General features: G+C 47.1%; 1 protein-coding gene across 2 annotated transcripts; it reads left to right on the top strand.

Moving 5' to 3' along the window:
• The first annotated feature begins 2,530 nt into the window (after positions 1-2,530).
• LOC117366156 (myotubularin-related protein 9-like) lies at positions 2,531-12,976 on the top strand. 2 transcript variants are annotated; one of them, XM_033957322.1, is made up of 11 exons: positions 2,531-2,988; positions 3,957-4,016; positions 4,319-4,427; positions 5,165-5,290; positions 5,688-5,861; positions 6,873-7,090; positions 8,219-8,380; positions 10,658-10,799; positions 11,216-11,436; positions 11,558-11,709; positions 11,986-12,976. In XM_033957322.1, the coding sequence occupies exons 1-11, from the start codon at positions 2,795-2,797 to the stop codon at positions 12,132-12,134; spliced, it is 1,707 nt and encodes a 568-aa protein (XP_033813213.1). In that variant the 5' UTR covers positions 2,531-2,794; the 3' UTR covers positions 12,135-12,976. The 2 variants fall into 2 exon arrangements, with proteins under 2 accessions (XP_033813213.1, XP_033813214.1); XM_033957323.1 differs by lacking the exon at positions 3,957-4,016 and having other exon boundaries at positions 2,532-2,988.

Genomic DNA, 12,976 nt, shown 5'->3' with positions numbered 1-12,976 from the left:
AATGCCTACGTGAACGATAGATTCCATTTTCACAGTGCACAAACTGAACGCACTGAGGGCTTTCGTGGCAAATGTACTGAAGCCCATTCAATTCATATGAGAATCGCTACCGTGACTTTGTAAAAGGGGCCCTAAGGGCAGTAAAGAAAAGAGGAGCTGTAATTGATGCTTTAATTTAATTTATAAAGGTGGAGGGGCATAATCAAAAGATATGTCTAAGTCCAATTTGGACGTAGGACAATAGCGTTGACCAACGTCGGCAGCGGCAAAATGGCCATTCTTGAAAAGTACATCCAAAATCGTCTCTCTGTACATCCAGGTGTTTGATCATCCAGACCGCTAACTACATCTATTTTTATACCTTGTTCTTGCCCAGCCAAATCTAATCCACGTAGCAGAATGAAATTACTGCAATTAAGCAGTAGAAAATCTATCATTCAAGCTGTCTCGGTCCTTCTTCCTGCCAGCTGTGGCCCTTCTGTCTACCTCTTCTTCATCGTTCAAAAGCTGCAGACACAGTAGAAAATAAAATCTGTTTTACTCCTTGGGATCTTGCCAGGTACTTGTGACCTGAATTGGCCACTGTTGGAAACAGGATACTGGGATTGATGGACCATTGAATCTGACATCACTGCTGAGGTTGGCTCTTGGGCATTGGTGGAATGAGGCATTATGACATCACAGTCTCAGCTCTGGAATTTTGCTACTCTTTGGGTTTCTGCCTGGTACTTGGCACCTGGGTTGGCCACTGTTGAAACCAGGATAATGGGCTTGATGGACCTTCGGTCTGTCCCAGGACGTCAACATAGTAACATAGTAGATGACGGCAGAGAAAGACCTGAATGGTCCATCTAGTCTGCTCTACTTGATTCAATTTAAATTTTTTAATTTTTTCCTTCTTAGCTATTTCTGGGCAAGAATCCAAAGCTCTACCCGGCACTGTGCTTGGGTTCCAACTGCCAAAATCTCTGTTAAGACTTGGCCATCTACACCCTCCCAGCCATTGAAGCCCTCCCCAGCCCATCCTCCCCCAAACGGCCATATACAGACACAGACCGTGCAAGTCTCCCTAGTACTGGCCTTAGTTCTTCAATATTTACTATTATTTTCTGATTCTAAATCTTCTGTGTTCATCCCACGCTTCTTTGAACTCTGTCACCGTTTTCCTCTCCAACACCTCTCTCAGGAGCGCATTCCAGGCATCCACCACCCTCTCCGTAAAGTAGAGTTTCCTAACATTGCTCTTGAATCTACCACCCCTCAACCTAAAATTATGTCCTCTGGTTTTACCATTTTCCTATCTCTGGAAAAAAATTTGTTCTATGTTAATACCCTTCAAGTATTTGAACGTCTGAATCATATCTCCCCTGTCCCTCCTTTCCTCTAGGGCAGTGTTTTCAACCTTTTTACACATATGGACCAGCAGAAATAAAATAATTATTCTGTGGACCAGCATCGGTCCGTGGACCAGCGGTTGAAGAACACTGGGCTAAGTCATGGGCCAGACCCTGCCCATCTCTATCCAATCTCCACCCTAGACCCCGCCCCCATAATAGCACTAATTGCACCTTGCACGTCCCGTGCCTCATCTGGAAGCCTTCCCTCTGATGTTGCAACGTCAAAAAGAAGGCTTCCGGTTCAGGCGCAGGATGCCCGTGGCTTTGTGCACTGAATCAGTTATGAAGAGGGAGCTGGCTCAAAGATAATGCCGCTTCGATCGCACTGTGGACCGGCGGTCGAAGAACACTGTTTTGGGCCTGATGCACGTGCTGGCTCTGTGGACCGGCAGGAAATTTCTGTGGACTGGCACTGGTCCATGGACCGGTGGTTGAAGAACACTGCTCTAGGGTATACATATTCAGGGCTTCCAGTCTCTCCTCATATATCTTCTATCATTTTCGTCGCCCTCCTCTGGACCGCTTCAAGTCTTCTTACGTCCTTTGAGTATAGGATAATCATGCCATTGTGATATCACTGCTGAGTTTGTCTCTTAGGCATTGGTGGAATGAGGCATTATGACATCACAATCTCAGCTCTGCAATGTTGCTATTCTTTGGGTTTTTGCCAGGTACTTGGGATCTGGGTTGGCCACTGATGGAAAAAGGATGCTGGGCTTGATGGACCTTCAGTCTGTCCCAGGATGTCAACTCTTATGTTCTTATGTGAGCCAAGTATAGGACAATCAAGCCATTGTGACATCACTGATGAGGTTGGCTCTTAGGCATTGGTGGAATGAGGCATTATGACATCACAATCTCAGCTACTCTTTGGGTTTCGGTCAGGTACTTGGGACCTGTTGGAAACAGGATACTGGGCTTGATGGACCTTCGGTCTGTCCCAGGACGTCAACTCTTGTGTTCTTGAAAAGCTGTTCTGCATTTCTGTGGCTAGTTCAGCATAAAGGTGTGTTTTGAATGTCTTTTTCTTTGTAACTCCTCCTTCGGGAAGCTCTGGTGCGCGTCTAATCCCCAGGCCACGCCCCCTGCGCAAATCATGGCTTAGGGCTTCGGTCTTCTCTTTCCAGCTGTGCTCAGGGGCTCGGGCCGCGCTCCAGCTGTCACTTTTAAGGTGGAACCTGGAAGTCATGAAAAGCTGGGCTGAGAGGGGGGGGGGGGTGTTAATCAAGCGTCCTCAAAGGGAAAGTCTGCACGGGAGGACGCCTCTGGAGTGGGGGAGGGCTCAATCGAGAGCAAATCATGACAGCTGAGCGGAAGAAGGAGCAGTGTCCGTGGAGCCAGTCCACCTTAAGAGACACTTCCTCTTGCAGCAGCAGCTCACCCTGCCCGGCCGGGCCATGGAGCTCTCCGAACTGATCAAGAGCAGCCGGGTGGAGCATGTGTTGCTGAGCCGTCCCTTAGTGCCAGCGGTCAGGGGGACCCTCTGCATCACCAGCCATCATCTGCTGCTCTCTGCTCCGACGGAGGAGGGCAAGGAGGACAGCCTGCAGCTCTGGCTTCTGCATCGCAGCGTGGACGCGGTGGAAAAGAGGTAAGCTCTTGAGGGAAGGCACCAGCTACTGAGAGCAGATTTCTTTGGACCATGGGCAGGAAGCTCTCCAGCCGACTTGGTCGAGGAGAACAGAAGTGTATCAGGGGCTGCTGAAAAGTCCTCAGCCCGACCAAGCCACTTATTCCACACTTGAAGCTCCACAACGTTCTCTTTTTGGTCAGGCTGAGAACTTTTCAGCGGCCCCTCAGATGGGGGGGGGGGGGTATAAGAGCCATCATGATTAGCAAGATTGAATGTGGAATCTCAAGGAGTAGCAGCATTCCATGCTACTGATCCCAGGGCAATAGCAGACTATGGACTTTTCCTCCAGGAACTTGTCCAAATGTTTTTGAAACCCAGATAGGCTAACCGCTGCAACGAGTTCTTTGAGTGATAAACTAGTTCCATGTAACTTCACTGAGTGTCCCCTAGTCTTTGGAGCTGGGTGTATGAGATGAATTGATTGTGTTAGAAAGAGGGTGACTGGCACCCGCTTGTGACAGTGAGACTGGTGTACCTATCAGAGGGGAGACTCCGGCTGAGTGTAAGAGAGTTGATATCAGTTCAGTAAAGTGTAGGAGACAGGGAGACCTGCTGTACCTATCAGAGGCCAGCAGGGGGTGTCAGTGGATAAGTGAAGCTGTGGTTGCATATGACCTGTCTGTCACCAGGGTTTGTGCTGAAATAAAAAGAAACTGGTTGTATTAGAATGAAAATAAAGGCACAGGGGTTTGGAAGAAAGATGTGTTGAGTTCTGAAGCCTAAGGTTATGGATTATAATCAGTTAAAGTCCTTAGGAATAAGACCTGCTATCAGGGGTCTCGGGCTCCAACTTGTTGATAGTTGCATGAAGTTCTTGTGCAGATACAAATCACTTCAAATCCCAAAGAAAGTAGGAATAGCAGCTCGTGCTAGGTTGGAGTTTTCATCTGACTTCAATACTGACATCTTTTCTTTTCTGGGCTAAGTGTTCAGAATCTAGGTCTGTATCAAAGCAGCCGGACCAAAAGCTTCCAGCAGGAGACCAGGTTAGCATCTCTCTCTCCCCTGTTTGCCAGTATAACCAGTGCTAGACTCTCCGATATGCTGCTTTGCCACTAACTAGATTCCCGCTTTCTGCTCAGAGAGATGTCCTGCTCTTTCTGTGATTAAGGTTCTTCATGCAATAATTTCAGAGTGCAAGGAGGAGAGACTTTGCCTCAGATGATATGAGAAGAGGTGGAAGGGAGCCGGCTCGGACCTCCTTAAGCTTCTCTGTATCCAAACACGTATGTTCTCAAACACACCAAGCTGTATGTTGTGGAATTTCAGCCTTTCAATTTCTCTGCAGGTTTGCATGTTCTTCTGGGACAATTACCTTGAAGTGCAAAGATCTGCAGATGATCCGATTGGATATCCCCAGCATGGAGGAGTGTCTGGATATTGCTACTTCTATTGAGGTGTGTGTTATGGCTTGTGGTTTCAGTCAGTGGCATAGTAAGGGTGAGTGATGCCCCTCTCCCCCAGCGCAGGTGCTCCCTTCCCTTTCTCCACACCTTTATAACGTCTCCAGCGTGAGCAGCATGCTCACATCGGTGTTGGCTTGCCCTGTGATGTCACTTCCTTGGCATGGGTCTCAGAAGTGATGTCAGACACGGGTAGCAACCTCACGCCGGGGAAGGCAAGGGGTGTGCACGCCACTGGTCTCAAAAGTGAGGGAAGAGGAAGGAGCTCCATTAATCAGAGCACAGAGATGGGGGTGTAGGCCCCCTGAAAGCTTGTTTGAAAAGATGAAGTGCAGAGAATGAGGCCTCGCTAGGGCTGGCACCAGTTTGCACCAAAGGGGCACTTCACCTAGGTAAGTGCACTGAGAGGCAAGACCTGGGGCTGATCCTCTCTCCAAGGGGTTTAGTGTTCCTGAAATAGTCCTGAACTCCCATCATATCCAGCATTCATTTCCCACAGAGGTGAGGCCTTAACTGAAGACATAGGGACCTGGATTCAGCACATGTCCCTTCTCAGGCTGTCATCTCTCCAAGAGAAAAGCAAACTCTGTCCATAAAGCAGAAGACTGTTTACTTTAGAGGTGTATTATTAACACAAGTCCTTTGCAGTGTTTGTTTTGGCATTTTCAGGACGGAAAAAGACTTTCTTTTCCATCCATGTAGTCAGGCTTTTGCTGTGTGCTGTCCCCCAGGCCTTGTCTTCGCTGGACTCGGTTACGCTGATGCACCCATTCTTCTTCAGACCTGAAGGTTGGAGACTGGAGGAAGGCTGGCAACTGTACCCCTTAGAAGATTATTACCGGCCAATCTCAGCAGATGTAAGTGTGTCTCACCAGTACGACACTGGGTACTTTGCTCTTCCAATGCTTCCATGTGGGCATCAGCAATGTCTTTTGTTTCACCTGCAGTTTTCTACTACTTCTTCAGCCTTCACTCAAAAGTAAGGTGGGCTCCCACCCTTATTTATTTAATTTTTTTTATAATACCCCTGCTCAGCATGTTCTTGGCTAGAGGTCACAGCTAGTACACTTGCATTCTGAATGGTGGCCACTAGTTGTCACTGTTGAGTGATAGCTGAGACCTCCATCCCCCATCCAGAGGCCATGAATGCTACCTCTGACACATACACTGAACTGGGTTGGTTCTGTAAAGCAGTTTTAAGAGGCATATCCTCCCTGTCTAAAGACGGTGACAGCATCATCTATATGTTCCCAGACAGATGCCTGGCGATTGACTACTATTAACAAGGATTTCACCGTCAGCCCGAGTTATCCACCTCTTCTCATTGTTCCTAAAAGCATAGATGATGAATCCCTGAAGGCAAGTGCCAACTTCCGCCACGGAGGCCGATTCCCTGTTCTCAGCTATTATCACAAGAAGAATGGAATGGTAAGTCCATGCCAAGTTGCACATTCCTCCTCATACTTATAAGAACATAAAAATAGCCTTACCGGGTCAGCCCAATGGTCAGTCAAGTCCAGTAGCCCGTTCTTATGGTGTCCAATTCAGGTCCTGGCCAAAACCCAAAGAGTGGCAACAGAGGCTTCCCCCATGTCTTAATAACAGACTATGGACTTTTCCTTTGTTCCTGCAAGGACTTTAAAAGGTGGCGGCGAAAAGGGCAAACAGAATGCTAGGAATGATAAAGAAGGGGATCACGAACAGATAAGAGACGGTTATTATGCCGCAGTTCTGGGCCATGGTGCGCCCTCACCTAGAGTACTGCGTCCAGGACTGGTCGCCGTACATGAAGAAGGAAATAGTACTACTCGAAAGAGTCCAGAGAAGAGCGACTAAAATGGTTAAGGGGCTGGAGGAGTTGCCGTACAGTGAGAGATTGGAAAAACTGGGCCTCTTCTCCCTTGAAAAGCGGAGACTGAGAGGGGACATGATCGAAACATTCAAGTTACTGAAGGGGATAGACTTAGTAGATAAAGACAGGTTGTTCACCCTCTCCAAGGTAGGGAGAACGAGAGGGCACTCTCTAAAGTTAAAATGGGATAGATTCCATACAAACGTAAGGAAGTTCTTCTTCACTCCAGAGAATGGTAGAAAACTGGAACGCTCTTCCAGAGGCTGTCATATGGGAAAACACCCTCCAGGGATTCAAGACAAAGTTAGACAAGTTCCTGATGAACAAGGACGTACGCAGGTAAGGCTAGTCTCAGTTAGGGCGCTGGTCTTTGACCAAGGGCTGCCGCGTGAGCGGACTGCTGGGCATGATGGACCACTGGTCTGACCCAACAGCGGCAATTCTTATGTTCTTATGGCTGATTTTGTTACATTGGATGGAAAATGTTAAATAGCTGAGCAAGCTGACGGACGTTATCCCTATGAACCCTGGACGGATGCACTGCAGTCATTCCCAGCTCATACTGCCTTTTTGGTCTGTGTTCACAGGTCATGCTACGCAGCAGCCAGCCAATGACAGGCCCCAATGGGAAACGAAGCAAAGAGGATGAAACCCTGCTGAGTGCGGTGCTTGACGGAGGGGAGCGGGGATATATCATTGACACACGATCACCTCAGGCAGCTAAGCAGACAAGGATGAGGGGTGGAGGGACTGAGGCCAAGGCGAATTATGCACATTGGAAGAGATTACACCGGCCCCTGGAAAGGTAGGATCGAGAGCTGCTGAACAAGACTTCCATCCGGCTGATGCTATGTGTCTCTCCACCTCCCCCAAGCTCTCATTATATCCATATCTGAGTAATACTCTCCCACCCAGAATGACAGCATCATTAGATGGCAATTTAATTAATTCTTTACTATCGCTCTAAAAATTAGCTAATTTGGCATTAGTAAGAACTTACTAGGTCAGTCCAATGGTCTATGTAGCCCGTTCTCACGGTGGTCAATCCAGGTCATTAGTACCTGGCAAAACCCCCAAATAGTAGCTACATTTCATGCTACTGATCCAGGGCAAGCAGTGGCTTCCCCCATGTCTTTCTCAATAACAGATGATGGACTTTTACTCCAGGAACTTGTCCAAACCTTTCTTAAAACCAGCTACGCTATCCGCTCTTACCACATCCTCTGGCAATGCATTCCAGAGCTTAACTATTCTCTGAGTGAAAAAATATTTCCTCCTACGAGGGGCCTTAGGCTCTTCCCCATGCATCCCAGGATGCACTGGGAAGGGCTGCATTTTAGAATGGCTGGCCTGGAAGCAGGAGGGACTAGGCATCCCTCCTGCTATCATCTTTTTCTACAGATAGAGGGGTGGTTTGGAGGGAGTGGGCATTCTTCCTGCTTCTACTTTTATTCTGGGGGGGTCATTGGGGGGGGGGACAGCTCAAAATTTTGCATGTGCTACACACACACAACATCTATGCCCATAGAAAAAAAATGAAAGAAACAGGCAGACCTGTCGTTTTTTTTCTCGGGTCGGTTTTAGCGATCTGATTATAGCATGTAATATTAGGCCATCGATCAGATGGCTTGTTTTAATACTAGCGACCTCATTTTAATAGTAATGAGGTTGTCTGCATGTCAGAATCGGTGGTATCAGTGCAAGGACAGCATAAGGCATCAGCTTCCAGTTGAAGCCCAAAGGAGGAAGGAATTAAAACCTAAACATCCCAAAAATGCGAAGAGGCCCAGCCCAAGTTAAGTGTGTTTGCTGTATGTGAGGCATCAGACTGCCTAATAGTGACATGCTATTATGATTTCTTAAAACTCAATCTGCAGAATCTCCGAGCATTCAGGCTTAAGTGAACCTTGTGTCTGCTTTCTCACTTTGACAGGGGCCGCTCACTCCAGGAAAGCTTCATTAAGCTGATGGAGGCCTGCAATGAACAGTCCCAGAGCATGGACCGATGGCTGAGTAAGCTGGAGGCTTCCAAATGGCTGAGTCACGTTAAGGATTCGCTGAGCACGGCCTGCCTGGCTGCACAGTGCCTGGAGAGGTAGTTATTTCTTGATTGAATTAATTCGTTTTTAATCCCATCCTCCCCAGTGAGCTCAGAACGGGTTACAGGTTAACATACATAATGACTATTAAAAAGACCTGACTGACAAAACACTCCGAATTCAAAGAGAGATCCTGAATGAGCTCCATTTGTATCATTTGAATGCAACAAGCAGGTTTAGTGCTGCCCAAATCAGCAATCATAAAATATACACGCAAAAGGGGTGATTCTCAAAAGGTGGCCTGAAATGTGAACTGGGAACAGTGGCGTACCTGGCGCCATTCATTTTTTAACACCCCTCAATAAAAAGAGATCAGAGGAGCACCCCTAGCAGCTGCACCTGGGGCAGACTGCCCCCTTCCGCTCCCCCCTTGGTACGCCACTGCCTGAGGAAGGGGATTTTGGTCTCCAAAAGTTAGTAGAAAAGGTATGAAAATTAGTCCAATAAAAAGATTATCTTGTTTCCATTTTCTGTTTATAAATGTTTATCAATACAGCTACAATACAGAAACACCTCCCCCCCATCTTTTTTTCTACATTTTGACATCTCTGGTTTCTGCTTTCCTCATCTTCTCTTCACTCTCCATTCCATCCAGCATCCACCCTCTTTTTCTGTCCCTTCCATTTTTCTGTCTCCACTCCCTCCCCCATGATCTGACATCTCTCTCTTCTCCTTTCCTTCCCAACTTCCCATCTCAACTCATCCCATAGTCTGGCATCTGCTTCTCTTCCCTTTTGCCCTGGGATCTCTCTCCACTCTTCTCCTCCCATCTCTCCCTCTCCCTCCATGCTCTGTTATCTCCTCTCATTCTTTTCCCTCCCTCCTTTCTCCCTGGTCTGGCATCTCCCTTTTGTCTCCTCTCCCTTCCCTCGTCTTCCTTCTCACTCTCCCCAATTGTGTGCAACATTTCTCTCCCCCCTCCCTCCTTTTGTCGCCCTGCAGTTGGCAGCACAATGTTCACAACTCGCTGCTCTTGCCGACATCTGGCCTTCATCTCTGCCGGGTCCTGCCTTCATGGAAACAGGAAGTAGGTGGGACCCAGCAGAGAGGAAGGCCCGACGCTGGCAAGAGCAGTGAATTGTGAACACTTCTGCTGCTGCCGGGAAGAAATTCTTAACACCAGTGCCAGTCCTGAGGAGTCATCGGAGCACCCTATATAGGCTGCACCAGGGGTGGATCGCTCCTCCCCTCCCCTTGGTACATCACTGGCTGGGAAGCTGTACACTATGGGCAAATTGCGTGTAGAATTGCCGTTAGTGTATACTACAGTAAGTCCACAATTGTGCATTTTCGAAGTGAGCATTTAGGCTTGTTCAAAAGCTGCTATAAATTGGAGCAAATTAGGCACAGAACTGCTACCGCGCGTATAAGTGCTGGGCGTGCCCCTGACCCACTCTTTCCCATGCCCCCTTGCAGTTGCACACGTTGGATTTTGCATGTTTGGTTTCTAGAATCCTGACTAGGAGCAGTTACACTCAAAACCGCTAATTAGCTCTAATTAACACCAATTGTAGCATCGTTATGTGAGTAGCTGACTCTGTTCTATAACTTCTGCACCTGACCTTAAGTTTATAGATTTAGGGGAAAGAGTGTTTCTGAAATGTTGTTTCCATCTGTGAATGATATGTTTGTGGAGAAAGAAAAGACATTTCACCTGGCACTGAACTGGCAATCCTTTTGCACTTGATGCGTTTTGTTTTCTTTGACTCCTTGGGACGTCCACTGCCTTGAGCTTCCTTCACATCTGTGCAAAGGGTTCCCCCTCCAACTCAAGGAACTAGCCTGTCCATCATGGCCCCCAAGTGTTGGATGATGGCTATAGCTCTCTCCTCTAGGGACTCCGAAGGTGCTGAACTGGGGAACAAAAGATGTGACCTGGTCTGAACACCCTGGGTGGGCTGAATCCCTGTCTCTCAGGCACTGGGCTCATAATTTGTTTCCCTTTGGATTTTGCCATTTTGTCAGTCACGTGACTTTTAAAGAATCTTAGGTGCCATATTGGATTATAGAATATTCTGGAAAGAAATAAAAACAATGTTATTTAGGAAATATGTCTTGCAATGCTAATCCAATATCTGTCTAATAATAAGCTTTGAAATGGAAACATCCAGATACCTCTTATTATAATCTTCCTAGAACTGAAAAGTTAAGGCGGAATAGAAGTCAATAAATGTTATGTAATTTTACTGGTTTTCCCCATTCTTGATTCTGCGACTGCCATGCGAGGACGTGCTGTCCTCATCTGCTGACTCTAATGTTGGCCTTTGCTCCAGGGAGGAGGCCTATGTGTTGGTACATGGATCAGAAGGAACAGATACCACTTTAATAGTGACAGCTTTGGCCCAAGTCATTCTGGACCCAGACTGTAGGACAATCTCGGGATTCCTGGCACTGATAGAGCGGGAGTGGATACAGGTAAAGGCTCATCAATTGAATGAATGAAATAAAAAAGAGATGTCTTTAGAAATAATAATAATAATTTATTCGTATATACCGCCAGACCACGAATGGTTCTAGGCGGTTCACAGCAAATAAGGCTTGAGGGAGGGAGTTATAGGGGAGAGAGAACAGTGGATAGAGAGTGATATGCTTGGGGAAGAGGGATCAGGGGAGAAAGAAGGATGCTTGATTAGGGAAGAGGGATAGGGGAGGGAGATGCTTGATCAGGGGAGGGGGATATAGGGGAGAGAGATGCTTGATCAGGAAAGGGGGATGGGGAGAGAGATATGCTTGAGAAAGGAGGGATAGAGGAAAGAGAGTGCGAGATGCTTGACCAAGGGAGTGGAGAAAGAATCTCATGGCAGTAATCGGGTCTCTTTTGAGTTTTATAGGCAGGTCACCCATTCCACCTGCGCTGTGCCCGAGCTGCTTACTCCCACTCCCGGGTGAAACATGAGGCTCCAGTCTTCCTCCTCTTCATGGACTGCTGTTGGCAGCTGGGACACCAGTTCCCATTCTCCATGGAATTTAATGAGCGCTTCCTCAGCTCTCTTATCCAGAATGCCTATGTCTCGGAATATGGGACCTTTCTATGCAACAATGAGAAAGAGAGGTAAGTTGGATATGGTGGGAGAAGCTTGGACAATAGCTTTTGTGCTGGCAGTGGAGCACATTAGATTTGACCCCCCCATCAGAAGGAAACCAACTGAAAACAATATTTGATCTGTTTGTAGGTATCTCTGTGCAGTGAAAGAGAAAACTCACTCACTCTGGTGCTGGATAAATCGCCCCTCTGAACGTAGGAAGTTCCTGAATCCTCTATATGACAGGAACCCTCTCGTTGTGTGGCCTTCTGTTGAACCTCAGAGTTTACAGCTGTGGACGGGTGAGTTTGTCCATGGATGCAATGTGAAAGCTGCCACATCACCCTCAGGGAGCTCAGCCTTTCTTCCTAGAACTCGCTGTGCTGACTGAATTGGGAGTCCAGGAGGGACTCCCTGTTTTCTGCATAGAATTTGTGCTTGATTATATGGGCTACAGAAAATCAGCAGAGATTGCAGGAGAGAATAGATTTTCACAATGGGAAGCTTAATATGTTTAAATAAGAATCTAGGTCAAAACAAATCAGTGGGAACTTTTTTTTCTTTTTAATTCCTGACAGGTTTCTTCCTTCAGTGGATCCTCCCTACGGATCACATAACCCGAGCCCAGGCAGAAATCTGGCAACTGGTAGACTTCACCGTTGCTTCACATGAGCACGCTGCGTCCAGTGAAGATGACTCAGGCCAGATCGCCCCCAGCCCGCCATAAGAATGCCCAGAAGAAAAGCACCAGTTTCTATGTTTTCAACTCATACGTGAAGGTTTTATTTCCTTAAGGATTCATCAATGGCTTTTTTTTTCCCTATTAAAAACTCAGTCAGCTATTTCTACAAGTGACATTTCAAAATAATCCATCACATATTCTCCATTGTAAAAATGCTACTGATCACAACACCGTGAAATCAAGTAAGGAACATGGAAGAAAAAGTCTCAGATCTCAAATTGAGTGCATTTATACTACTCTATTATCAACATCAGTCAGAGGCCTAAAAAACTTTAATCAAGGTTCCTATCACTTCAACCTAAAGATATGAGGCCACCCCATCGAGCAATGAACTTGTTTCTCTCTCACGTATTGCTAAGTGGTCCCATTACCCTGCTTTATCACAAAACGCTGGCCACTGTTGAGGGACCCTAAGACACATATCTGTAGGTTAGTGAAGGGATACTGATCGCTTGTAAGTGATAGATACCTTGATAACAAAGGAGTTTTATGCCTATGATGGATGTTGATAGAACAGTATAAATATGCTCAGTCTGAGATCTGAGGCTTTTTCCTTCCTTGATTTCACGTTTTGGGAGTACGAGATTAGTTAGAGCTTATGTATGTATGGAGCTGACCTCTTCTCCTTCCTTACCTCACTAGGTTTCTCCACGCCTCCCCCGACTTCCATCCATAGGAAAGGGCACCATCTCGACCTGATCACCTTTCTCTCCAATGTCAGCATCCCTCCTGCTCTTTTCTTCCTGGGGGGACAACGGGGCCGCGTGTGTGTGTGGGGGGGCATCCCTGTTGCAATTTGTGGGTCGGGGGGCACTTTTTTTTTTTTT

The sequence above is a fragment of the Geotrypetes seraphini genome, chromosome 8 (assembly GCF_902459505.1).
Source record: "Geotrypetes seraphini chromosome 8, aGeoSer1.1, whole genome shotgun sequence".
Taxonomy (NCBI): Eukaryota; Metazoa; Chordata; class Amphibia; order Gymnophiona; family Dermophiidae; genus Geotrypetes; species Geotrypetes seraphini.
The sequence above is the reverse complement of the archived record's forward strand: the minus strand, read 5'-3'. Positions and strand labels throughout refer to the sequence as shown.